Source organism: Candoia aspera, chromosome 7 (assembly GCF_035149785.1).
Source record: "Candoia aspera isolate rCanAsp1 chromosome 7, rCanAsp1.hap2, whole genome shotgun sequence".
Classification (NCBI taxonomy): Eukaryota; Metazoa; Chordata; class Lepidosauria; order Squamata; family Boidae; genus Candoia; species Candoia aspera.
The window spans coordinates 8,580,698-8,607,837 of NC_086159.1; the positions used below are offsets into that span (position 1 = coordinate 8,580,698).

Genomic DNA, 27,140 nt, shown 5'->3' on the forward strand with positions numbered 1-27,140 from the left:
CCGCGGAGATGTACACATGTAGAGCAGACCATGTCGCCCTCCAAGGACCAACCTGCGGCGTAGAACCGGCTTGTCGGAACGTCCCGCCTCGATCCTGTTCTAATCCAGGCGCCTTCCCCAACCGGGTGCCCTCCAGGCGTGTTGAACTGCCGTTCCCAGAAATTCATAGGCAGGGCTGGAAAAGGTTGGCATGTGCAGTCCAGTGCATTGGGAGGTCAACCAAGTTGGGGGAAGCTTTTCTCACTGTACCCCTCCCTCCCCCTCTCCAGCCCCATGCCTTTTTGCACAACGGGACAGAAAGGGACTGCAGAAGCCGGCGGCAGCGCGAGGCCGGAACTAACGCTCCCCGGAACTTCTGTTTCCGGCCTTCCGCGGGGGGAAAGCTTTCTACCAAAGGACCAAGATGGCGGCGCCCTGCCCTGTGGCGGTTGCTGCGGCGGCGGCTGCCCCGGAGAACGAGGGCGGCGCTTTGGGGCCCAAACCCAAGTCCCCGGCCATCACTCCGCAGAAGGTCCGGGAACTGATCGATGAGGGGATCGCGCCGGAGGAGAGCGACCTGGACAGGTGAGCGGGGAGAACCGAGCCCGCCCGCCTCCAGCCAGCATCTCGGCCGTGCCTCCTCCCCGGCTGCTGGGGGAGCGGCGATTTGGCCCGAGAAGACGTGGGTCCCGGCCCGGTGGTGGTGGTGGTGGGTGTGTTTCTCTGATGGGAAGGGTCCTGGTTTATTGGGACGCCATGAACCATCGCTTTCATAGTTGGGTTTTAATAAGAGCCAGTTTGGTCTAGTGATCAAAATACCGGGCTAAAAACCAGGAGTCTGTGAGTTCTCATCCCGCCTGAGGCATGAAAGCCGGCTGCGTGACCTTCGGACAGTCCCTCTCTCTCAGCCCAACCCACCTCACAGGGTGGTTGTTGTGGGGAAAATAGGAGGAGGAAGGAGTATTAGGTATGTTCGCTGCCTTGAGTTGTAATTTAAAAAGGGATAAAATTTTAATAATAATTTTTATTTATTTATTTATATTTTGAATTTTGTCCCTGCCCATCTCACTCAAAAAGCAACTCTGGGAGGATAATCATCATCATCATCATGTTTGTACACCACCCAGAGTCACTGTGGTGCGATGGGTAGCCATATAATTATTTAAATAAAATAAACAAATAGGAATCTTTCATTAGGAGCATACAGGGATGTGTAAGGCTGGGAGAACCTAAGAGCATCCAATGATCAAATCAGATCAGATCCTACACCAGGATCTCCTGGTGTAGCCCAGGCTGAGGTCACCCAACATGCTTAACCTGGTTACAGAGCTAATTCATTCTAAGGGGGGTTGCCTTTTGTATTGACCTGTGTGTTGGTAAGGTGCAGGATTCCTCTTTCCTGCCAGGTCTGGTACCTTAATGTTAGTAAAAGGCCTGGCTTCACATTTTACATTAAGCCACAAACAAAACAAAGACACACCAGTGTGTGCAAATGCGGCTTCTTGGTCTTTTTTGTGGAGAAAAGATGCGTACCTGGCTATCTTATTTCTAAATGCCGGCCAAAAGGGAACTGAAGAAGTAGTTTATTTTCTGTGCCTAAAGAAGCCATCATTTTACCACATGGTCTGTAGCTAATTATGCTTTGGATTGTGCTTTGTAAATATCCAGATAATATTCTGCATCATTATGGATACAACTTCAAAAGGTTGCTTCAAAGCACATGTACCTGTCCACAGCTCCTTAAAGCAAAACCATGCTTTCCTGAGATCATATAGCAGCTGCGGAGGGTAGTTGGATGATCCTGGAAAAGGTGCAGTATTTCTTTGTTAGGTTTATATCCCACCTTTCCTCCAAGAATGTACAAACACTGCCTCCTTCTCCCATTTTTCCTCACAGCAAAAAAGAACAAACTGTGAGCAGGTTGGGCTGAGAGGGGTGACTGGTCCAGAGTCATCCAGTGAGCTTTCATGAATAAGTGTGCACTTGGACCCAGATCTCTCCACTCCACAACCCATACCTTAACACCACACTGTGGCAGATCTCCTTGTGCTCTGAAGCACCTCGTTGGCTTTAAATGTAGCGCTCCACATCTGCAGCATATTATCCTTGCAACGATACCAATTTCAGTGGGTATCATTTGTAAGAAGAGCAGTGGAACAGCAGAGCCAGTGTTCAAGTGGAGGCTAAGCAACCTTTTGTCTGGGAAGTTTCCATTCAGATTCTGCACTGAGCAGGGGGTTAGACTGGATGGCCTTAAAGGCCCCAGCCAATTCAAGAATGACATCAGTGTATTCCTACACCATAGGTTAGTTTTATACCCTTTTGGGTGCTTGAATGGGGGGGAGGAATAGGAGAAAAACCACTGCTTGTCACCATTTTGCGAACAGAAAATCATTTCTTTGAGGCCTCTCACTTGCATTTCAGAAAGGATTCCTCTGCCTTATATGAAGTAGCCATTGGCTCTCCCCAGACCAATGAGCTGCGTTTTGAAGCCACCAGCAAAGAAGCTTTCTTCGGTAGAGTGGAAACATTCACCATATCCTTTTGTTCCCAGGTCCGAGGCTGCTTTATCCTTTGGGGGGAGTGCACCGTGGAAGCAAAATGAATAACATTTCTGAGCCATGCCAACCAGTTGGCAGTTTTCCCATTTTGGAATTTGGAGTTTAGCAGCTATGTGGGCTTTCTCTGGTCTTCACAAAATTCAGCATGTCCTATAAGCCAACTGCAAAAGTTGGGCTGTATTCCCTTGACATACTGTGGCTAAACAGTATGTTAACAGGGCTGTTGACACTGTTGTCTGATTGTCTTAAACATGGCCCCCTAGACAGGCCTAAGGTTCATCTTAGGTCTCATATTTCTATAGTCCTGAAGTGGCTGCTCTATACTCAGTTTGCAGGTCTGGATTTTGAAAGCTGCAGACTATTTTCAGTTTCTGTTTCTTGCAAATGGAAAATGGCAGCTTCTCCAAATTCACATGAAGAAATCTTGTCAGCCCTAGAAATAATTAAAGGGCCTGGGAGGGCATGGCTCTTAGGTGGTGACAAGCCCCATTGTCACCTAAGTGTGCCAAGTCAGGGACAGATTGCTTTTTTTTTTTTTTCAAATTTCTGTTTTGGGATGGGAGGAGCAAGCTGGAGATGTTGTGGGAGCCACTAAATAAGGTATGACTTGAGCCACAGGATGTCCACTTATGGCCTGGGCCTTTGAATGGATGTCAGAATTAAAATAGTAAGGGGTGGAAAGGAACTAGAACTGAAGAAGCTAATTAAAGTGGGAAGTGCTATTTTTAATGAAACTGGAGGTGACTCCAGAGATGAAACATGCAATAATCCCCTTCCAGTCCTAGATCCAGGCTAAGGGCTGTTCAGGTATTGAGAGATCCAGTAGCTAGCAGTGAAGGATGGATGAAGTTTCATGCTAGCCCATGGAAGTTGATAGGAAGGTCAAAACTTGAGTTGCTTTCCTTAATACCAACACTCTCTGAAGTGGGCAGGCAAACCCCACCAGCTGTCTCCCTTGATCTGTGCCAAGTACGGATGGACCAATGTTGAATGTGATATGTTGAAATGCACCAGCTGCCAGGCCTACCTCTGTGCCAGTCTGCAGTTGGCTTTTGACTTCAGCAAGTGTAAGAGCATATTGGTGTCCAGTCTGTTAAATCTGGAAGGCGAATGGAAACAGTACAAGGTGTATTACACCACCTCATGATTGGTATTATACAGACATAGTGTTTGGGTAAAGATTACAGGTAATCCTTGACTTACGACCATTCATTTAACAACGGTTCAAAGTTACAACAGCCTCTGTTTCCATGGACATTCTGTCTATTCCTCCCAGTGGGACCGCACTCTCCTGAAGGAGCTGTTACACGACTTGGGGCTTCTCCTAGACTCAAGCTCTACTAGAGCAGCACATGCAGGTTGCAGCCAAGGTCTTTTTGCCCAGCTTCTGCTGGTCTGCTGATTGTATTCTTTCCAAGATCAGGAGGCACTGAAGATCGTGACAGGCCCTTGTCTTTCCTGTTGTTTTGCTTGTTTGGGCCTTCACATCAGTCTTGACTCTTGGCAACTGCCTGGACAAGTCCCTGCCGTTTTCTTGGCAATGTTTTTGGAACTGGTTTGCCCTTGCCTTCTTCCTAGGGCTGTGAGGGAGTGACTGACCCAAAGTCACCCAGATGGCTTGTGTAACCAAGGCTGAGGTTACACGCAAGCTTCTCTTAGAGGTTTTGATTCTGTCACTGATAGTAACAAAAGCAGCCGGTCCTTTGCACTTCTCTTGCACACTCTTCTCACTTCTGCTTCCAGCAGGATTAGTTCTGTGCTCTGCGGTGCGTTAATCAGAAGCTAAACCCACGTGGACTGTCCTCCAGACTGTTACTCCCACTCAAAGGCTAGTGGGCAGAGATCTGAGGGCCCAGCTCTTTGCTAAACAGGTTTGATTAGAGATACTAAAAAAGTGTATTGAGAGGTGAAAAAAAGCAATTGCCAACTATAAGTCTTGAACCATGTCTGTCCATCCATCCATCCCCATGTTCAGGGTTGTGCATCTCTTTTTCCCACCTGTGTGCCTCAACAGGCTAAGAGCGGGGCATTTCTCAAGGAGCAGCTGACATCTGTGCATTGTTCTTGTGAGGGGCCTGAACAGCCTGGCTGGGTTTGCCTCTGACATACAACTATTCATTTAGCGACCATTCAAAGTTATACAGTGCTTTAAAAAGTGACTTGCGACCAGTCCTCGCACTTACGACTGTTGCAGTGTCCCCCTTGGTCACATGACCAAAGTAAATGACCATGTGTCCTTTTATGGCCTACAAGGAGGGCATAAGGGACAATTTCCTAGTAACTAGTTTTCAGAGGCACCTAACCACCCAGATTCCTTTTTTCTAAAATTAGCTAACCTAATAGTATGACCTCAGAATCAGAGTGGGCAGGTTTTTTCCCCCAGTTTGGGGATGATTCATATTTTGAAAACTCAGAAAAGACTGGTCAAAGGAGGATCCTTCCCTCCAATCTCTGTCGGTACAAATTTCCCCTTAAATGCTCCTACTCTGTTATTTTTTCTAGTTCACCCATGAGAATTTTAATTTCACTTACGTTTACAGGTATCTGGATATTGGCTTTGTTAATTGTCGCGCCAGGGGATGTTGTGATTTGGCTAGTTGGAAAGAATGATCTTTGAAATGGTTCTGCATCTCAGGGGGTTCTGCTGTTCACCCAGCCTGTTTGCTTTCTAGACAAGGAGCGATGTCTGGAGCTACAGAAGGCTTTGCTGGCAGCTCACGAAAAGTTCTGCTTCTGGCCAGACAGTCCTTGCCCAGGTAAGAAAGGAGAAAGAAACAGCAAAGCTGGGTCACAGCTGGACATGCAGATCTTCCAGATGTAGATGCTGACTGCTCCCCCACCATTGCATGTGGGAGATGCTCAAAAGGGGCCCTGATGAAAGGGTTAGGGTTAGCCTAACCCTAACCCTACAACAGTTGCAGTGTCCCAAGTCATGTGGTTGCCATTTGCGACCTTCCCAACCGGCTTCCAACCAGCAAAATCAATGGAGAACTGCTTGATTCACTTAATGACTGCTGCAAATAATGTCATAAAATCAGGTGTGATCACATGATGCCTCACTTAACAACCGCTTAATGACAAATTTTCCGGTCCCTATTGTGGTTGTAGGTTGAGGACAACCTGTATTGGTATTGTTATTCTGTGCCACTCTTCCTCCCAGAAGAGTCTAGAGCAGTTTAAAGGGGAGGGGAGGGAAACCGGAGAACAATTTATAGCCATTGTGGGCTGGGGGGAGCAAGACAGTTAGGATAACATCCCACAAGGATGTGGAGCCAGATTTGGAATGGGGCTTCTTTCTAGGTGCACAAAACTGTACTGCATCTGGTATCTTTAGCTTTCTCCAAAAGATTGAGGGACACCATGCTAACAATTTTTCAGCAAAATTTGGCAGTGTGGTTCAGCCCCCCACTCCCCAAATATGCTCCCTTGACTGTGGGCAGGCTGTTGACGTTTTCAAGCAAAGATTTGGCAACCTTCTGTCTGGCTGGGGCAAAAGACCCCTGAGGTCCTTTCCAGTTCTCTGATTCTGTGAAAAATTTGCATCTCGGGCTCCCTGTATCCAAATGGTGGCAAGGGTGTTTGTGGGAGAGGTCAGAAAAGTCAAGACGGTGGCCACAACCACCAACTTGACTCTTTTGCCCCCATCCCCCTGCAGGTGCCCCTGAATTGTGGGTGGTTCCAAATCTGGTGGTGGCGATGGGCCTGTTTTTCAGGGTCCTACAGAACCTGTGCCATTTATAAACTCAGAAGCGAGCACATGCGGCATGACTGGGAACTTGAAAGGGATTGGGGAGTTGAATAACGGGGATTTCTCATGATGTCTGCTATGGCCACCGAATTGGAAAAACCCCAAACTATGCAATCTCCCAGGTGGGAGGGCAATTAAAAATGTAGTCGCCGCTAGGGAGCACCTCTGTGCATCTCAGCCCTCAGGCATCCTTTCATGCTAGTCTGCTTCTTTTGTTTTGGGCTAGATCGCTTTTCAGTCCTGCTGGTCGAGGAACCTCGCGCTCTTTTCAACGACTTCCTTGAGCGCTTTCAAAACCTGTGTCAGCTGCAGCTTCAGCTGCCCTCGCTGAAGCCAGACGATCTCAAAAGCATGGTAAGCTCTTGGTCATCCTGCTAAAGGGGGGTGAGGGGAAGGGAGCTTCCAGCATCCCATTCAAGGTCTGTCCCATTTGGGAATGATGAGTAGCCCACGGCCTTGAGGGAGAGAGTGTGTTGTGTTAGATGACCAGGTCCAATCTTTGTCCGAATATCTGAGCATCAGTGCATACCCCTCACACTGTCCCCTTTCACGATAAGGAACATTACAGGTAGTCCTCGCTTAATTACCACAATTGGGCCAGGAAGTTTGGTTGCTAGGCGAAGCAGTCATTAAGCGAATCTGACCCGATTTTATGACCTTTTTGTGGTGGTCGTTAAGCAAATCACTGCACATGTTAAGCGAACTGTGTGGTTGTTAAGCAATTCATGCAGTTCCCCATTAACTTTGCTTGCCAGAAGCTGGCCAGAAAAGTAGAAAATGACAATCATATAACCACGGGATGCTGTGATGGTCATAAATCTGAACTGGTTGCCAAGCACCCAAATCGTGGTCATGTGACTGTGGGGATGCTGCAACGGTCATAAGTGGGAAGACTGGTTGTAAGTGTTTTTTTCAGCACTGTCATAAGTCTGAGCTGTCATTAAACAAATAGTTGTTAAGTGAAGACTACCTGTATGCAAAACCCTAAAAAAGGAATAAGAAGTAGTAAGCAAAGGAAATTAAAGAGAAGATATAAGAGACAAAAAAAGGAAACATGGTTCAATCTAGTTAATTTATACCAACACCATTTCCTGTACCTCTCCATACTATTCTATTCTTGCAAACTATCTGTGCTTCTACCACCACTTGGGACATCGCCTTCTCCCCTGTGTGTTTTCAGGATTTCATCAACTCCATCCTGGTCCAATTTTCATAGTCTTGCCCTTTCTATCAACAAATTCATTCACTCTTTATTCATTTGTTCAATTTTTATACCACCTGATTCCAACCAACTCTAGGCGGCTCACAAAATAAAGAACATAAAAAAAAGATAAATAAGAATACAGTCAAATTAACCCAAAAAGAATTCCAAAATAGTTGCAAGGTGGCAATCCAGACAACACACCAACCTTGAACAGGACTCCATCCACCCTTTCTCAAGACCTGGGAGAAGAGCCAGGTTTTCAAGACCTTGAATGTCATCATGGTGGGAGCTGTCCAGATCTTGGGGGAACTCATTCCAGAAAACAGGCCCCATGACAGAGAAGGTGCACTTTCTGGATTCCAAAAGATGACACTGGAGAGAACCTGGAGTGCCCCCAATCTGTCAGTTCTTACCAGCTGGGCAGAAACCATGAGAGATAGGCAGTCACTGGAATAACCAGGCCCCATACCATGTAGGGCTTTATAGGTGATAACCAGCACATTGAGAGCCAGTTTGGTCTAGTGGTTAGAGCATTGGGCTAGAAACCAGGAGCCTGTCAGCTCTAGTCCTGCCTTAGGCATGAAAGCGGGCTGGATGACCTTGGGCCAGTCACTTTCTCTCAGCCCAACTTGGTGCAATGTAGACTAGCCTCCTCGTGGTGCACCCCGGGCAACGTGACTTGTCACGGCTAAATAGTCTACACATCTGGCTGCTGGACCTCACAAGGAGTTCCCAGCAAGAAAAAAATGCAGGAACACCGAACTGCTATGCCATACGATTAAAAAAAGAAAAGCACATTTAAACACACCCAGAGGTATATTGGCAACCAGTGCGGCTCTAAGAGCAGGACGCCATGTGGGCATGCCAAGGCAAGCTTATCCCTGCTTGCACTGCTACATTCTGGACCAGTTGAAGCTTCTAGGTAGTCTTCAAGGGCAGCCCCATGTCCTGTCTGCTAAGGAGCTTCATCTGGCAGGACCTAGGAGGAGGGCCTTTTCTGTCTGGAACATCATTCTCCCCCAAGGTGAGATTGGCCTGAACCTATTGACCTTCCGGAAGGCCCTTAAAACCTGGTGTTGCCATCAGGCCTCAAGGTGTTGGTTATCACCTATAAAGCCCTACATGGCATGGGACCAGGTTACCTAAGGGACCGCCTCTTCCCCGTTTCATCAGCCTGTCCCACCCGATCATGCAGAAAGGGCATGCTATGGCCCCGTCGATAAGAGAATTCCATCTGGCGGGGTCCAGGAGGCGGGCCTTCTCTGCAGTACCACCCGCCCTCTGGAACATCTTGCCCCCGGAGGTGAGATTAGCCCCATCGCTCCTGGCCTTCCAGAGGAAGTTGGACTTGGCTCTGCCACCGGGCTTGGGGTAGGGAAGAGAATAGTCATACTTGGGGCTGGCTAGTGCCTTGAAGTGCCCCTCCTATACAATGACTGAGTGAGATCACAGCCATCTGGATTTTATTATATTTGGTAGTTCTGTGAAATTGTTTTATAGTGTGTTTTATATTGAAGTTTTATTATATATTTATTGTTTTATATTGTAAACCGCCCAGAGTTCCTCCGCTCGGAGGAGATGGGCGGTGACAAATTCAATAAATAAATTTTAAAAAAAATTATAGAGCCTATGAAGTGGTTACCTTGCGTAGAAGTTTAGGAATGTGCTCTCCTGTGTTTTTTGTTCTATTTATAATATTTTAACTGCTTTTAATAGAATTTTAATGTTTTTTTATTGTGTTGATTGCTTAGTTTTTGTTATTTTAATTGTGTGCACCGCCCACAGTCACATATGTGAGACAGGCAGCTTTATAAATTAATGAAGAAATATGTCCAGACCATCTTTGGAACATCAGATCAGCATGATCCAAAGACCAATATTGTCCAGAATATTTCATTCCCAGAACAGCAGGTTTTGCATCTCTCTGTTCACTTTGAGAAGTCCAAGGTGCTTGAAATCATATTCATCTACCAAGAAGAAGCTGATAGCCATTTGATGGGATTGAGTTATTGACTGCAGTATGCTTGCTTCTCAGTCCTTGACGGAAGAAAAGGTTGGCTTTCTCTTGCAATTGATGGAGGAGGAGGAGGAGGAGGAGGAAGAGGAGAACTGCAAAACTGAAGACGAGAAGACATCAGCCAAGCGGCCTTCAGACCTTCTTCAAGTCCACATCACGGCTTGCATCTTGGCCCTTTGTGGCTGGACCAGCAGGTATGCGGAAAATCAGGATCAGAAAAGGTCCAATTCATTCTCTAGAGCAGGGTTTCTCAACCAGGGTTCCGTGCCACCCTCGGGTTCCGCGACAGGTCACTAGGGGTTCCCTGGGAGATCACGATCTATTTAAAAAAATATTTCAAATTCGGGCAACTTCACATGAAAGATATAACTTTCATTCTTTGTTTTTAGTTTAAGAACACTGTTCATGCATCTATTCAGGCCTACCTATGAAACAAATATAATAATTTTCTGACTTCTGGCCTATATTTGAGCCTGAATGTGCAGGGGTTCCCCAGGGCCTGAAAAATATTTCAAGGGTTCCTCCAGGGTCAAAAGGTTGAGAAAGGCTGCTCTAGACAATTGTCATCCTGTTGTCATTAGCATTTATTGCCTAACAATGGTGCCATAATTCCTTTTGTTAACATAGTTAACAAAACTATGTTCTCCTTTTCTTTACTTCTTCTTCAGTCTGCTTGTCATCCTAGAAAATTTAATGCAGTAGGTCTCTGCCCACAATAAGCTTTAAGAGAAAGATGCAGTTGGACAGATGACCCTTAGGGTTCCTTCCAGCTCTGCAGTTCAGTGACTCAGCCTCACTTCCAGGTGGCTACAGAGGCACCACAGGTTTCCGTGGCAACTATCTGGAAGTCGTTTCCTGTTGCTTTCGTGCGGGATTTTTTTTTCCCCAGATTCCAAACTGTACTGGGTTCAAGATAACTGGTCTCTTCTCCAAAGAGCTGGCAGTCTAAACTTCAGCACGGGCCAGACCAGGGACAAAGAGGAAGAAAAGGCGATAGAAAAAATAAATCACAGTCTTTCGATGGCCCCCAGCACTGAGCTTAACATTTTTTTGAGGAGGGTGAAGTCATGGTGAAAATGGGGTGGGTTTATGATTTAAGGTTTTTCTGGGTTTAGTATGTTTTTTCTTTATTTTCTAAGCTACATTAAGCTTACCTTCAGGAAGTGTTTCTCAACCTCAGCCGCTTTAAGAGGTGTGGACTTCAACTCCCAGAATTCCCTGGCCAGAATGGCTTAAAGTGGCTGAGGTTGAGAAACACTTTCCTAAGGTAAGCTTTTTGTATGTTCTCACTTCAGAACCGTGGGACATTCTGCTGATTTTTAGCAGAGCAGTTCAGCAATCCAGAATCAGTGGGGAAAACATGATCCGGAGCACACGTGGACATTCACATCACACTTGTGGCCAACTCCTGAAAAAAAATGGATTTTTCCTGGAATTCACAAAGCGGCAAGCATGCAATCCCAGGAAAAGATGTGCTTGATTTAAGAAGCTGCAAATGGGCACAGTGTGCATCACAATTGGCCCTCCCAATCCCTTTCGCTCCTTTGAATCTGGATGACCGCCCAGCTGTAAGGATTAATACTTTTTTGGTTACGGGGTGCCACAGGACTGCAGAGAAGGATTCAGGGGCCATCCTAAGGCCTAGGACCTCAGGTTGCGGACTGCTAATATCTGAAAACCCTGAATTTTGCCACTTGCCTGCCAACTCAGTATTCAAATACTCGAATCTGCAGATATTTGAGAATATGCACATCTTTGCACACAGTATCTGGTATTTAAATTCTGCCTTGCATGAAGTGAGTTTGCTTTGGTCTCTGACTTATTCTTTGGGGGGCATCTTCTTGGGTTCCCCCACCACAGTCCTCCTCCTGGATCCATCCATCTCCCCTTGATTAGCTGCTGCCGCTGCATAAGGAAAGTGGGGCTGTGGGGCTTCCACCAGATGGACTCTACCGAGCCTGAGATCGAGATCATCTCTGCCGTTGCCCCTGCTGCCGACAGAGTCCCTCTGGGGCCCACCTCTCCGCGACGGATGGTCACCCGGAGTCAGGACACCAATTTCCCTCTGGGCTCCGAGCAGGTACGTTGGGAAGCTGAAGGCCAGGCACCGGAGGCAGGGTCCTGCGGGCAGGTCTCTGGCAGCAGTCTTGGCCGCCAGGTTTGAATGGGCTGCTGTGGGCTGACGAGGAAGATTTCTCTAAACATCTCTGTGTTGTCGGGGCTCGCTCTCCTGATCCCATACTCCTTTTAAATCTGGATCCTCTGGGTTTGCCCAACACGCTGAATCACGCTGAAGGGCCTGGCAGTTGCATTTGGGCAGTAAGCAAGGCTTCTGTGAGAGGCTGAGTGGAGGCTGAGAAAGACATCGAAGGGAGATTAAACACTCAAGAGGCAGAAGGGGACGTGGTTGCCACGTCTCACCTGTGGCAGTTCAGCCCAGGTGGGGAGGACCCTGGAAGGAGCCTTCCGAGGCCTTCGAGGGACTCTGCCTCAATGAACTCAGGAGAGATGCAGGTGGAAATGCCTCCTGCTGTTTTCAAGGTTCTGTATTTAACCCCCAATTAGCATTACAGGCCCCTCGCTGAAATCTGGGTAATTCGTGCTCCCTTGGTCCTGCCCAGCTAAGTGGGGCATGGTTGCTTCTCAGCTTACTTAGTCTGGGAATGCAGGATGGATGGAAGATACAAGATTAATGCACTTGCAAGACTTTTTGTTTGATTACTGGGTTTCATTTTTTATTGTGAGTTGTTGAGAGTCTGCTATGACTGCGGCAGGATGTAAATTTGATAAATAAGTTGCTGGGAGTTGGGTGGCGTATAAATTTTAATGAATTATTATGATTAAATTAAAAAAGGAAGGCAGGCAGGCAGGCTGGCTGGCTGGCCAGCCCAGGTAGGTTGGCAAGTGGATAGAATAGATGGGTAGATGGATAAATATAAGCTACAAGTAGTCCTCACTTAATGACTGTTTGCTTAACAACAGTTCAGATATACGAAAGGGCTGAAAAAGTTGCTTACGACCCGTCCTTGAAGTTACAACCATCACACCACTCCTGCAGTCACATCATTGCGATTTGGACATTTGGCGACCAGCTCGCATTTACGACCATTTGCAGCATCCTGCAGTCACGTGATCACGATTTGCAACCTTCCCAGCCAGCTTCCAACCCAAAAAATCAATTGGAAGCAATTGATTCACTTTGTGACTGTCATGATTTGCTTTACAACCATGTGACCCACTTTACAACTGCAGTGACTTGCTTTATGCCCGCCACAAAAATGATTGTAAAATCAGGTCTGGTCACGTAGTGCCTCACTTAATGACCACATCCCTTAGCACCCAGCATTCTGGTCCTTATTGTGATCATTAAGCAAGGACTACCTGTATGGCAGGCAGGCAAGCAGACAGACAGACACACACACATAGGGATAACCTCCCAAATATTCATGGAGTGAGACTATTGTTGCTCTCCTTCCTTTGGGAATCCCTTTGGGATTCCAGTTCCTGACTCTGGAATCTGGTGAACTTCCCTAACTTTTTCTGTTGCCCCCTTTTTCCTTCCTGCAGCATGAGAAGAGCCCGTCCCCAGTGATCAGCCGTACGCGGGGCGGGGACAGCACAAGCTCCAGCGAGCGCCCCGATGCCGAAGCAGCGAGCCCCACCCCCCGGAGCCGGCCTGTGACCCGCAGCATGGGGCAAGGTGACATCTATGGCCTGGGCATGGAGGTGCCGTCCAGCCCACACCGGAAAGCCAAGCGGCCACGCCTGTGCTCCTCCAGCAGTTCGGTGAGTGCGTAATGGAGGGCCTCAGCGGGCAGGGGGATTCGGGTAAGGGGGGCCCTACTCCCAGATCTGGTTCACTGTGGTGAACAGGGAAGGACGGGTCCCACTAATCAATAGATGGTCCTAAAACTGTGGAGGGGACCTTGAGAAAATTGTCCCAGTTGCTTCTGCTACTTAAATTTCCTCTTTCCACCTGCTGCTGCCCTCCTCACTTGCCAAGACGTGAAATGTAACTGCAGGGTTGGGACCCCTTGGGCAGACTTGATATGCTTCCCTGTGGTGCTCAAGATGGCGTGCTGGAGGCACCATTGGAAGGGTGCTTATTCTCTAGGCTGGTTCTGCTGCATAGACTCTCCGATGCAGCCTGCTGGAGGCTGCCCTCCACAGCAACTGGCTACAGCTGTGTGGCAGGCACCGGGAGAAGACGGTCAAGTGTTTCTAGGAATGCTCTAGCAACTAATGGTTATGGCACTTGTAATGGTATGTGGGGATGACCTTAAGAGAGATGAGGGGAAGAGATGCTACCTAGGGAATGATCACGATCAGATATAAGTGGAGGAACCCACAGCTGGATAATGAAAAGAGAAAGAAACTTAGAAAGGATCTGCCTTAACATATCAGGCGGTAAAAAGGAAAGGCAGGAGACTTGTACTTTCAGACTTGCAAAATTGATGTCAGCCTTCCAGGCAGACCAGACAGAAAACATGACAAGATGAACTAATTCTACTTTATTGTAAGGCTACATTAACAGAACCTTCAAGTCTGAAAGTCCAAGTCACCCTCCCTCCCTGTTTATCGCTTGAGTGGTCTGGGCAGGTCTTTCCTAAGTTTCTTCTTTTTCGGCTGCTACCCTCTTGTGGACTCTATTTCCTTTCATCTGACCATTCCCTAGGCAGCATCTCTTCCCCTCGTCTCTCAAGGTCATTCCCACATACCACTGCACACTTGAAAGCCCTGCTAATCATCTATTGGAGAAGGGAAGGGGACTCCTCACCTGCATCTCTGCAGGTGGAGCCCCCACCCCGCCACCTGAAAGATTTCTCACCCCTGATCCAAAAAGAGGATAAGCCAACTTCACATCCAGCTGTCCTAACGCTTCCTCATTCAACATGGGGCGGTGCTACAGAAGCTGCGCGCTCCTTCCAGCACACAGGGAGGTTGCAGAAGCCCTTCCTCCACTGAGAAGCAGTGTTTCTCAAGCTCGGCAGCTTTAAGAGATGTGGACTCGAAATCCCAGAATTCCCCCGCCAGGAAAAGAGCCATATAGAAATTTTAGAGGTTACCTCTTGTACACTTTGGGCTGGCTGGTTGATTTGTTGATTTATTCGGGGTGTGTCAGGGCATTGGTGTGTGAATACCGTTTTACCGTGGAAAGGCAGCCATACTATTTTCGATTTTAAAATGATTGGGTGTTTTCCTGAATACACGCAGCAGCCCAGCTGAGCCTGTAGGATGGAAAGAGGGTGATCTTTCTGCTCGGACGCATATTGGGAATTCCTGAGCCTATTCACGGTCAAGGACGATACGTTCCCATTGCTTGGATCTTCTAATTGGTGGGGTGCAGGGAACAGTCGGTTGGCTTGCAAGGCAGTCTCTCAATTGGAGATCCTAGTTCGCACAGAAGAGTGTGAGCGTGCTTGGGTAAAACTGGGCTGTGGTTGCACTTGTGGTCCATGTCCAACAGCCAAAGAGGACCGGGACTATCCTTAGCAGCAGCAGGGAATGTTGCACGTGGCACAGATGTGACTAAGGCGGGTAACCTAGTCCACAATTTTCTGTCTTCCTAAAACCCCTTGATTGACCAAAGCCTTGACGGGCATCTATAAGCTCATCTGATCATGACCGTTTGGAATGGAAGAAGAATAATGGTGGTGGTTGTTCAGTCACTTCCAAGTGACCTTACAGGCTTTTGTATTAAAACCTTACTAAATTTTTTCAACATATAGATAAAACTGAAAAGGATGAAACAAGAGAACCCACAAAGAAAAAGAAGAAAACTAAAAAGGTGTGAAAGTACAAAAAAGACTGCAACAGATTGACTTCTGACTTTCCACAGCAGATATACCTAAATGAATATCAATCTCTTACTCCAATTTAAATTATAATGAACATTATTTCTATAAAACATTTCAATTCTCAATATAGCATTGGCTTCTGAAACACATGTTCTCTCCCAGTTAAAAAAACCTGAGAAACCCCTTCAAACATAATTTTTCACCTAATAAACTAACAAACTTTCTTCTTTTTCACTATAATTTACACCTATTTGCCAACTAAACTAACAAAAAATAACCTAACTACATCTTATTACTATTGTTTATTTATAAGGATATTATCCACAAAGTAAAACCATCCATCTAAACCCTTAAAAGAATCATCCTGGCAAACATATTTAAACCATGATCAGGGTAAACAAACAAGTGACCTTACATTGCAGGGAGCATCTGTTTCTCTGAATTTTTGGAAGCTCCAGTTTTTGTCATCAGTGGTAGCTCCTAGCATCCTGACTCTTGTGATTACCTTTGATTTTCCAAGTGTCGAGGTCTTCTCCAAGGCCAGTTGCCTTGACAGTCTGTGTGCAAAAAAAAGTCTAAGCTTTAGCTTCATTGGTAGTGCTTCCTGTACTTCATTCTGCATGAAATGATTTGTTCTCAAGGAATTCTCAGCAATTTTCTCCAGCACCAGAGTTCATAGCTGGGGAGGTTTCTGAATTCAGCCCTTCGGACAGTGCAGCTTTCACAGTTGTATGATACAGTGGGAAAACCGTGGCCTTAGGTGTTAATGTGATGCCTCTAAACAATATAAAAGGGAATCAGTAGTAAAGAACGTGAATGAATGAATGTAATCAAAACAGTGTTCTGTATTTGTGGAACAAAGGGAAAGGGTATAATAAATCTGGACATAAGTGACAAGATCTTGTGGAGTTCATGAATACAGTCCCTGGAAGAAAGTGAAGCTGGAAGTTTAATTATGAATGAAATATACATCAGACTGTTGTGGGGGTCAAAGGAAAGTAGGGCTCCATGGGCCAGTGATAGTTGCATGCTTTCTTCCAGTTAATGGAAGAATCAGAGATGAGTTTGGATGAAAACTGAAAACTGAGCAACATTCTGAATGAATGAGATCCAGAGGAGGTAGAAAAATATTCTGCTAGGGGATATGAATGGATCATATGAGATAGTACAGAAAAAGTGATTTTGTGACCAGCAGTAAACGAGAATGGGTAAGAGTATGGTGAATATCTGCTTAGAAAAAGACTAGCTTGGTTTTAATATATGATTTAAGCATAAGTTTATTCGTATATACACCTGGCAAAGGAAGGACTATAAATCTTAACGTATGCTTGAGTAATTGTTTATGATGAAAGACAGATTTAGTGAAGGATCCAAAGGTAATGAGAGATTCTATGGGACAAACCATTAGTTGGTAGTGTCAGAAGTGGGTCTTGGGGAAAAATAATTGGAAAAGAAAGAAAGTAGAGTAAAAATAGAAGGGCTACGGAAAAGGGAAGTGCAATACCGAAAGAATGAATGGGAAGATGTAAGGAAAGAGGATGTGGAAACTGCTTGAAACAGAGTGAAAAGAATTGTCTTGCAGAGGGCCATAAAAGGGTGTGTGAAGTTACACTAATGGGAAGCTTGGCGGAATGAAAAATACTGTGTATGAATGGGGAAAAAATGCATGTAAGAGAATGATTGCTGAAAAGAATGAGGATGGGCGTTGTGCAAATGTGCAGTTAAAGGTTAGTTGTTGAATGTGGTGGAAGTAAAGCATGTGTGAGAGTAAATGGAACATTTAGCAGATGGTTCAGTGTTGAGCAGGGAGTAAGACAAGATGAGTGATATTCCCTCGGTTGTTGAATGTATTTAAGGACAAATGTATAAGGAATGTTTATAGTGATGTTAGAGGTGTGTGGGTTGGGGACATGAATGGGTATGTACTTTTGTGATGCTGCGTTGTTCACTAAGAGTCTGAATCATTTGTGTTGAACATTAAACAGATTGTATGATGCAATAAGGGAGTGAATTTCTAGGCCTCCAATTCCAAAATGATTCTGTGTGGCTTCAAACTTAAAAGAAACAACTTTCTATAGAAACAGCCATTGTCCAAAGGACATAATATACTGTCAAGTGCCAAGGTAGTTATGTCAGACAGGAAAAAAAAAGGAATGAATCGTTATTGCAGGTTGTACAGGTAGTCCTTGCTTAACAACCACAATTGAGACTAGAATTTCGGTGGCTAAGTGAAGCAGTCATTGTGCAAATCTGCCCTGATTTGAAGACCTTTTGTAGTGGTGGTTAAGCGAATCACTGTGGGCATTAAGCAAACCACATGGTCATTAAGTGAATCGCACAGTTCCCCATTGGTTTTGCTTGCCTGAAGCCAGCCAGGAAGGTTGAAAATGGCGATCACATGACCATGGGATGCTGTGACAGTCATAAATGGTTGCCAAGTGCCCAAATTATGATCATTTGACTGTAGGGATGCTGCAGTGGTTGTAAGTGTGAGAACTGGCCATAAGTCAGTTTTTTTCAGCACCATCATATGTCACTAAACAAATGGTTGCAAGGACCACCTGTACATTATTTTTTAAATAGTTTTTGATGCTTTTGTTAATTATAGTATTTTTTAGGTATTTATTGCTGTTTTAACTTCGTTGTAAGCTGCCCAGAGTCGCCTGTAAAAGTGAGACGGGCAGCTGTATAAATTAGAGAGAGAGATGCACTCGGGTGCCTTGGTAAGATGTTCACTGAAGGTAAGGAAGTAGTTGGAGAAACCTTGAGATGTGCAATGGCTGATAGGAAGGTTCATGGTCAAGGGAGGCAGAGGTAGTGAAGGAATGCAAAAGCCGTTAATGAAGACTAAGCAAAACCTCAGCTTTGGTAAGCAGTAAGGAGGAGACTCAAGACAGCCTCACCTTGATTCTCTTTGGCAACTTCCAAGGCTCTGTTATTATACCCAACAACAATCAAGTCCTAACAGTCCTTGCAGGGTCTGTTTCCTGACCTGGCCTACCTCGAACAGCTGGCAGGTCCAGTATGAAGAGGAAATAGCTGTGTATTCTGCCCACTTTCTTACCTGGAAGTGAGGGTTTGGGTGTGTTAAAAGGAACAGGAAAGGAAGAAGGAAGCTGTGAGAGTGGGGTAGCTAAGAAGTGTGTTGGTAAAAAAATCACAAATGAATCCTACTGGAAGGAAAAATGGAAAATGTCTAAAGTAACCAGTGTGAATATCCAGAGAGCTTTATAAAACGCTGAAAAAAAGAAAAGGGACAAAACGGAAATGGATGGAGAGGCACATAACTGAAGAACGAGCCATTTTGTTAATCAAAACAGGTGCTACCAGATTCCTGATCTAGTAGATCACAGTAGGGTGAAGTGGGTGATCCAGGTGAGCCAGCAGGGTGAGTCAGCCACTAAAAGGACAAATATTATTTGGGGATGTATGAAAAAGAACTTAGAGCATAAGAGTCCAGATCACAGAAATCAGTTGTCCCACTCTACTTTGCCTGGTCAGATCCCACTTGGAGTCCTGTGTCCAGTTCTGGGCACCATAGTCTAAACAGGATAACCACAACCTGGAGCACATTCAGAGGAGGTCTACCAAGATGGATCCACATTCTATGAAGAAAGGGGAACGGAGGTGTTTAGTCTACAGAAGAGAAGGCGGAGGAGAGAGATGATGGGAGTCTTCGGGTAGTCAGAGGGGTTCAGATAGAGTGTATCTGTGCTCTATGGCCCCAAAGACCACAACCAATGGCTTGAACTGCAGGGAAATAAATTCATGGTGGGAGGAATGTCCTGAGGCTAAGAGCTGTCAGCCAGTGGAACAGGCTGCCTCTTCTCCCTCACTAGAGGTCCAGACAGAAGCTAGATAGCCCTCTGTCTAAATTGCTTTGGCGGATCCTGCCCTGAGCAGGGGGTTGAACCAAACGGCCTCTGAGGTCCTTTCCTACTCTATGATAAGAGATCAGGTCAAGGGATGGACGTGTTTTGTTGCCAACCCAGAACAAACCCTCACGATGTTGGACCAATTTGAATCAGCCATGGTTCAGTAGAAATGAGACCTGGAATGCTTTGGTTGTTCCAGACTTCAGATGCCACAAAATTTGGAGGCATCCTTGAGTGATTTTACAGGGTGAGTAAGGCAAGGCTCCCTTGTTACTACCTCCACTCAGCAACTCCCAGTTGGGCGACCTCCCATCCCCTCACCCCCATCTTTCCAGCCCCTTCCCTCCCTCCAGTCACTGCTATTGCCAGTGGTCCCAATGTGGCATATTCTGCTAGCATGTCTACTCCTCTGCTCCTCCCTCCCTCCCTTCCTTCCTCCCTTCCTTCCTTCCTTCTAGCTGCTGATATATGTTCATGTGGCTCGGTTACATAAAGAGAATTCATGAGGATTGAGTTGTAGAACAAATACACAAAGGAGGAGTGAATGGATGGAAAGGACAAGACTGGGAAAGTCTCAGTTGGATGGCATTGATGAGATCCTCAAAAAGAGAGAGCTGAGAAGTTAAAGAACAGAAAGGAATTAATGACCTTGGGGAAGCGAGGTGGGTTCGGAAGAACAGAAAGGCATGGAAAGGTATGATGAATGGTGTTTGTGTGAATTGGATTGAGTTGCATTGCCTTTTCTTCTTGTCTCACACCTTGATTTCTTTTGTTTATCATTCCTTATTTGTTTTCCATGCTCTGAATAATGTGGCTTATCTCAAAAGGAAACCATGTGATATGTATATACTGTACGTATGTATGTATATATGTATAAATGGCTGATGCAACTGTTGCAAGCCAGCCTCTGAGGGCTAAGTTGCAAGGCCATTCTAGCACCCTTGCGCTTGAGAGAGCTTCATATTTAAAGAGCAGCTTAGTAGTCAAAGAGTTGCCAAGACCTGCAGGCAGGAGAGCAGAAGACATCTGCGCAGTCTGCCTGCGGTCTTGCAAAGGAGGAGAACCTCTTGCTTCCTGCCCCATATATGAATATACTTCTGCAGCCCTTTTCTCTAACCAAGTTAATACTCAAGATTTGGGTGGGGAAGGAGTCATTGTAGAAGTTTTTTAGTGCAAGGAAATGGGCTGAAGGTGAAAATAGGGCTTCCCTGATTAATTTAACCCTTTCTCTCCTTTTTTTTTCCCCTGGTAGATGGCATTTCCCTTCACCTTGTCTTCAGTTCCCCCTTCTTCTTCCTTCCCCCCGACCTTTCCTTTTTTCTTGTTTCTGCTGAAAAGAAGAAAAGGTGTACGTACGTGGCTGTATGCTTCTGTGTCTAAGAGCTGGTTTGAGGAGATGAGAATGGTGAATATGTAGATGACAGCTTAATTAGTTTTATAAATGTAGCAAATGTCTTACCAACAGGTAATTTTAATCCTTGGTAATTAATTCAATTAATATACCTTTTTTTTTTTTGTCCTGATTCCACCCATTTTTGAGGGGGGTTGTGGCTCTGGGAAGTATAGATCAGTGTTTCTCAACCTTAGCAGCTTTAAGATGTGTGGACTTCAATTCCCAGAATTCCCCAGCCAGCATTGCTGGTTGAGGAATTCTGGGAGTTGAAGTCCACACATCTTAAAGTTAGCTATATAGACAGAAGAGTGTCACATAAATATATTTATTGGGAATTGGCTTTCCCTAAAATTGGCAATCCAAAATTGACAAAGTGGGCCCTGCACAGGACTTTTGCCTGTACCTATAATTTGTTTTCCATTGGGGTCATCTTCCTTGGTGGTACATAGAGGAAAACAAACTTGCAGGCTTTCCTGAAATGCTGAATTTTTAAAGGGCACGACAAAAATACAACAGAGTTTCAAGCTCCCCAGCAACATTGCCAAAGGGAAATAAAAAATAAATTGGCATTAAAAAGGAGGCAAATAGACTCTCTTGAAATGTGTTAAGACAGCCAAGTTGATCTTGATAAGGGTTACAGAGTTTTTTGTGCTGGACAGAACTTTTGCATTTCATTTTATTTTATTTACTTATATTTCAAATTTTGTCACTGCCCATCTCCCTCGAAGAGTGGCTCTGGGCGGTTTACAATAAAACTGGAATAAATAAGATTAAAATACAATAAAAACAATATTCTTTCTCACCCAAATGGCTCCAACTGGCCAGTAGCTCAATCAGGTTTTTCCCATCAGATGCCTTTAGAAGGATTTGGACTTCAGCCTCAGAATTCCCAGCCAACTGGGAGTCAAAGTCCCAGTTCAACAAGATTGGATGCCAGTTTGGGGAAGGCTGGATAGATATATTCTCATTCATCTTCTTTTCTCCAGTACATCTTAAATCAAAGGCTTGGTCAGGTCAGTCCAAAACCGAGTGGTCCATATTAAAAGTCATTTTTGGTGCTTTGATGGGATATCTGAATCTGCCTAGCTCAGGTAAAGGTGAGTTAATTCATTAGCCAGGTTAATTTTGTTGTGTGAACACAGGCTCTTTTTCTCCCCTAACAGGATTCATCTGCCCGGGCTTTTTTTGACCCCCTGGCCCAGCACCGTGACTGGTGCCCTTGGGTCAATGAGGTGAAGGAGGCAATGGCCCTGGGGGCCATCGGGGACTGCCTGGAGGGGAAGGCAGACCTTGGCTGGCAGGTGGTCCTGAAGGTTCTCCAGGCTTCCAGACATGCGGAAAGGCCAGCCCGTCTGGAGTCTGAGGTGAGTCTGAGCATGTGATAGAATGTGAGGGTGACCTTGAAGAATAGAGGGAAGAGATGCTGCCTGGGGAGTGATCAGATAAAAGGAAAGGGAGTCCGAGAGAGGGTAGCAGTCTAAAGAAGAAACTTAGGAAAGACCCTCCTTGACCATTCAAGCGATAAATAGGGAGGGCGGGAGATTTGTACTTACAGACTTGCAAGATTCTATCAATGTAGCCTTACAATAAAGTAGAATTAGTTCCTCTAGTCGTGTTTCCTGTCTGGTTTACCTGGAAGGGCTGGCAGAGCACCAGTGGTCAGCTAGTTGGTCTCTAGCAAAGTTTCTCAACTTTGACATCTGTAAGATGTGTGGACTTCAGTTCCCAGAATTCCACACACAGCATGCTTAAAGCTGCTAAGGTCGAGAAACACTGGTGTACAGCATAGGCAAGAAGGAGGTTCCTTCCTTATTGTGCTTCAAGAGAGTAAGTGAGTAAACACCCCTCAGTTCTTGGTGACTCCAAGGACACAACCATGTATTGTTCTTGACAAGGCACAAGAGGTGGTGTATCATTGCCTCTACCTGTGATGCTTTTCAATTTTCCAGTCTAGCCCACACTCCTAGGATGGATGGACGGATGGGTGGACGGACACACACACACAAAATTGTAAACTGCTTAACAGTGCCAACTAGCCCCAACCCTAGTCCAGTTTAGTTTCTGTGTCCAGATAAAGTTGGCTAGATGCTGCTTTCTCCTGATGTAGCTCATAGAATTGGATTGGAAGGATTTAGATGAACCTTGGACATTGTCCAGTCCAACCCTCTTCCTGGTGTAGGAATCCACTATTTCAACAGCCCTGACAGGTAGCTATCCAGCCTTTGCTTAAACACCTCCACAAGGGAGTGTCCACCACCTTCTGAGGCAACGTATTCTATTGCTGAAGAGATTTTTTTGCTAGGAAAGTTTTCCTGATATCTATCGCAAACCAACTTCTTTGGAACTTAAACCCCTTGTTTCTTGCCTTCACTTCTGGAACCTTTCTGAACAATTCTGCCCCATCTTCTATATGGCAGCCCTTCGGATTTGACTTGAAGTCAGCTCTTACATGTTCCTGAAGTCTTCTCCAGGCTAAACAAATCCAACTCCTCCAACAGTTCCTTGTAAGTTTATCCTCCAGACACGCTCCAGTTTGTCTGTGGGTTTCCTAAAACGTAGTGCCCAAGCCCAGACACGCTACTTTAGGGGTGGTTTGACCAGTGCAGAACACTGACACTACAGTCCTAGTAGTCCAGTTCCCTGCTTAGTGCAGAAAATCCTAAATGAGCCCATGGAAAGTAGCCCTACCCTTTAGGGCAGGATAATTCTTCAGGAACTTGCAGGCTGGATTCATCTGTCACGCTAAGCCAGAATGGGGTTCAATTGGCTTTGATTAAGCCAATATGTAAACACACCGAGGTGTTTGTAAACTCTGATTTATGGCTGGGGTGAATAAATTCCATCTGTCCAGGAGGTACACTTTAAATTTTTTAGGGCCTCCTGGGGCATAGCCAGTGAGGCCATAAGGTCACCAGATTGAGTAGGGTTAATTTTCAAACTTTTGGAGAGATTTAATGCCCCAATTTTGCTCCTTAAAACTACCCACCTCAGAAAACATCAGGAAAATGGATCTGATATTTAGGGAGTTGGAAGACACACATTTACCCTGAATTCCTGCAGCCTCCCCCAAACAGCAAGGACCAAAAAAAATGGGACAGATTTGGCCCCATCTGTTCCAAGTGATCTTGGGTCTACTAACCGGGTGCTAGAGGACCACAAACCATCTGCAAGCTGGAGGTTGCCCACTTCTGGTTAACAGCAGCAGGATGGGTAACTCTAGCCAGGTCTACTTTGTTTAACAAACCATAGTTTAGTAAACTTGGTTTAGCATAATGTGTGCACTCAGACATCGAGTGTTTCATTCTTCTGGCGCTTGATCGCCTTAATTTTTCCAAACTTTTTTATTGCCTTCATCTGAAACTGCTCCAGTTGATTTATTCCCTTTAGAAGTGTTAACATCTAGTACTGGATACCATCCTCTGCATTTCCTGCACAGCAGGAAATTGGTAGAAAATCTTCTTCTAGGAGACAGGCATGACCTCTTTAAAGGTCTTCTTGAAATTCTTCCTCCTAGCTTTTAATACCATCTCTGAGGAAGTTTTCAAATTTTCCTGGAATCTGGTTTCATAGAAAGCTGTTTAGTGTGAATCCAGAGCAGCAGCTAGTTACCTCTTTGCATGCAAAGGTTTCACAGCCTGACAGTATCAACCAGACTAAGCCGGATGGACCAAAGATTCCTCTGTTTTGTCTCGTTTTTATTTTGTAAGCCAGCGGTGAGGAGATCGGGGCTTTACGAGATGATAGGAGAGGGATGAAGTACATAAAATGGATCCTTGTAAGACTGGTAAATTACGCTTCTGTTAACACAGTCTAAAATCATATTAGCCTTTCCTTTACAACTGTGTCACTCCACATAAACGCTTTCTCTGTTACTGGCATCTCTCCCTCTCCTTCCCTCCGCAGAATCTCTCGACGAAATCCCGCAAAGTGTTCCAGATTTTCCGTCAGTGGGAAGCAGCCTGTTCCTCCTGAAGACCTGGGCCTTTAGGCAGCATCAGGACAATACATAGTATGATCAGCAGAACTTTTCCCATAGAGTCAGGGAGGAGCCCAGGAAGAAACTATTACTTACTGTCTAGCCAAGCTGCCATGGTAAGGCGTGCCTTCCACCCACATTCATAGACAGAAGCCTGGGCGATGCCAGGACCACACGGAAGAAGATGCCTGCATTGCAGACACAGAAAAATACTTCTGCTCCTTTGGAGGTGGGCAGGGATGTGTGAGCATTTCTGGAACCCTTGCACTGCACAAACAAGCACCAGAACACTGAGAAACCCCTCGTTTAAGCTTCGCTGGATCTGTCCTGCAACAAGGTGGTCAACAACTTCCCACATGGCATCTTTTCTTCATCCTTGCTATGGAGTTGCGTTTGGCTGTGGTTTCGCTTACTTCCTCCTGCCTCTGCAAAGAAGTCTGTGGGATTGGGGGAGGGCTCTGGGGAGCTGATCAGACCTTCTCAGCACCAGCACCAATATCAGTCCCTGGCATTCCACTGGGGCCAGACAGCCCTGTGATGTACATCAAATGGAAAACTGCGCTGACCACCCGGGACTCAAGTTGAGCCAAAACCTGGTCCGTTTGCACCACCTTGGGGGAACCAGGATGATAATGAAACACTTGTCTGGCTTCTTATTTCTACATGCAAAAAAAAAGATTGTACAGAATTCCATGTGATGGTATGCAATCTCTCCTCTGGGGAGAAAATTCATGTTCCTCCCCAGTTTTGTACTTTGAAATCTCAAGAATTGTCTTCCCCCTGGAGACATATAGGAAGGTTGGGGAGGGCTTGCCTTAAACGTTGTGTATGTTAAAAACCACCTGAACATCTGTGGTTGGATCCAGTGTTGTAGATGCACTGGTGAGAGCTGTTTGACTGCTGGACAGCATGCCTGCCTTTTGCTTAGATGTACCCCTTTATTAAAAAGCCCACATTCTGATGTTTCATGCAGTGTTTGTACAAAATAAACAACGGAATTCAGGTGTGTTCGTTTTACTTTTCTTCTCATGATGTGGATCCCACCTTCCTCCCAAGAGATGTGAGGCAGAGAGAAAGACTGTCCCAAAGTCATCCAGTGGCTGAGGACCGACTTGGACCCAAGTCTCCCTAGTCTTAATCCAACGCCTTCAGCACTGTACCACAGTGGCCATCTCGTGCCAGGGTAGAAGTGATGAGGATGAAAACTGAAACCAAGCATTTCAAAGTCTTTGTGTTGACTGCTTGTGAAGCTGTCAGTGGACTACAGTGTGGAGAGGGAAGAGAGCCCCTTTTAAAGAGCATTTCAAAAGACCCAATCCAGTGATGGGATTGAAACTCCCAGAATTCTGAGCCACCATGGCCATGGAGCTTGACGCTGTAGTCCTTGAAGATAGGCCTCTGGTGCAGAAGGAGGAAGGGATGTACTTCTGAGTGCTGTAGCCCACCCAATCCTAGAGGAAGCAGCCTTGGTGTCCAGCTAATCTGGTCCCCTGCTTAGTAAAGAAGATCCTAAATTTTCTCACCCAGTTCTGCTTGAAGACCTCTAAGGAGGGAGAGCTCTGGGCGATCAAGACAACCGGTTTCATTGGCAAATTGCTCTTACTGTCGTGAAGGTCCTTCTCCATGTGTTTCACTCAATCTCCCCTCCTGTAACTGAAGCTGTGGGATGTAGGTTGGCTTCTTTTGTTTAGGACTGGGTGGTGGTAGAAACACAGCCATCGCACTTAGGACAAAAAGCAGGGGAGTTAAATTACCAGGAACTAAATGTCAGGTGGACATGAGAAAGTTCTTAACGGTAATACCATTCAACAATGGAACGGGGGGCCTTGGGAGGCGGTGGTGGACTTGCCAGACAAAGGGGCCAGTTGTGTGTTTTGCAGACTCTAAAAGTAGGTTAATTTAGCAGTGTGACGTAATTTATGTCATTTGCATGGTGATGTCAGGATGTGGCGTGTGATGCCACCACCACCCCTTTCCTCAATGTCCACATCTGCTGGAATTTTGGTTGGTCTGTGGTACATCCACCCAGCCCACCAGAGTGGGAAGGCAGGGTGTGGTGCGGGGCCCTTCAGATAGGGAAGTACATCTCGTGAGGCCAAGAAAAAGGGCCTTCTCCGTAGCTCCGTCCCTTTGAAACAACATTCCCCCAGATATAAAATTGGCCCCCTCCTTGCTCCTTTTCGGGAAGGCCCTGAAGATGTCGTTTTGTCGGTGGGCCTGGGGACCCCAAGCTTCAGAGCCAATCAAGTGGCTGGTATGAATGGGCTTGTTGCTGTGCAGAGGGAGGGGTGTCTATTGTGATTTTTATAGTTTATAATTCTATAGGCTCCCCGGAGTTACTGTATGTGAGTTGGGCGGCCTTGTAAATTGGTGGAAGGGAGGGAGGGAGGGAGGGAGGAAGGAGGGGTGCAAAGAATTATGTTTCCTCCCTGCTTTCTGCAACCCAAAAGCTCCTACATCTGGGGTGGCAATGGAAGTAAATCTGTATGCAAGGACCAGCTAGGCTCCCCAAAGCAAATCCCCACCCTGAACTTCGGTTTGGAGGTCTCTCTTCCCACAATTCCAGGACCACGTGCATACACCACGTTA

At 45.9% G+C, this 27,140-nt stretch overlaps 1 protein-coding gene across 1 annotated transcript; it reads left to right on the forward strand.

The window, feature by feature from the left end:
- The first annotated feature begins 321 nt into the window (after window positions 1-321).
- ZC3HC1 (zinc finger C3HC-type containing 1) lies at window positions 322-25,553 on the forward strand. The gene is made up of 10 exons (XM_063308228.1): window positions 322-564; window positions 2,404-2,515; window positions 3,457-3,607; window positions 5,213-5,296; window positions 6,515-6,642; window positions 9,528-9,703; window positions 11,370-11,589; window positions 13,077-13,295; window positions 21,739-21,939; window positions 24,479-25,553. The coding sequence occupies exons 1-10, from the start codon at window positions 404-406 to the stop codon at window positions 24,545-24,547; spliced, it is 1,521 nt and encodes a 506-aa protein (XP_063164298.1). The 5' UTR covers window positions 322-403; the 3' UTR covers window positions 24,548-25,553.
- The last annotated feature ends 1,587 nt before the right edge of the window (window positions 25,554-27,140 follow it).

Coding starts and splice junctions, on each gene's coding strand:
- ZC3HC1 (XM_063308228.1), top strand. CDS start 404: ATGGCGGCGCCCTGCCCTGTGGCGGTTGCTGCGGCGGCGGCTGCCCCG. Junction 9,704..11,369: donor CTTTGTGGCTGGACCAGCAG/GTATGCGGAAAA, acceptor CCCCCACCACAG/TCCTCCTCCTGGATCCATCC. Junction 21,940..24,478: donor CAGCCCGTCTGGAGTCTGAG/GTGAGTCTGAGC, acceptor TTCCCTCCGCAG/AATCTCTCGACGAAATCCCG.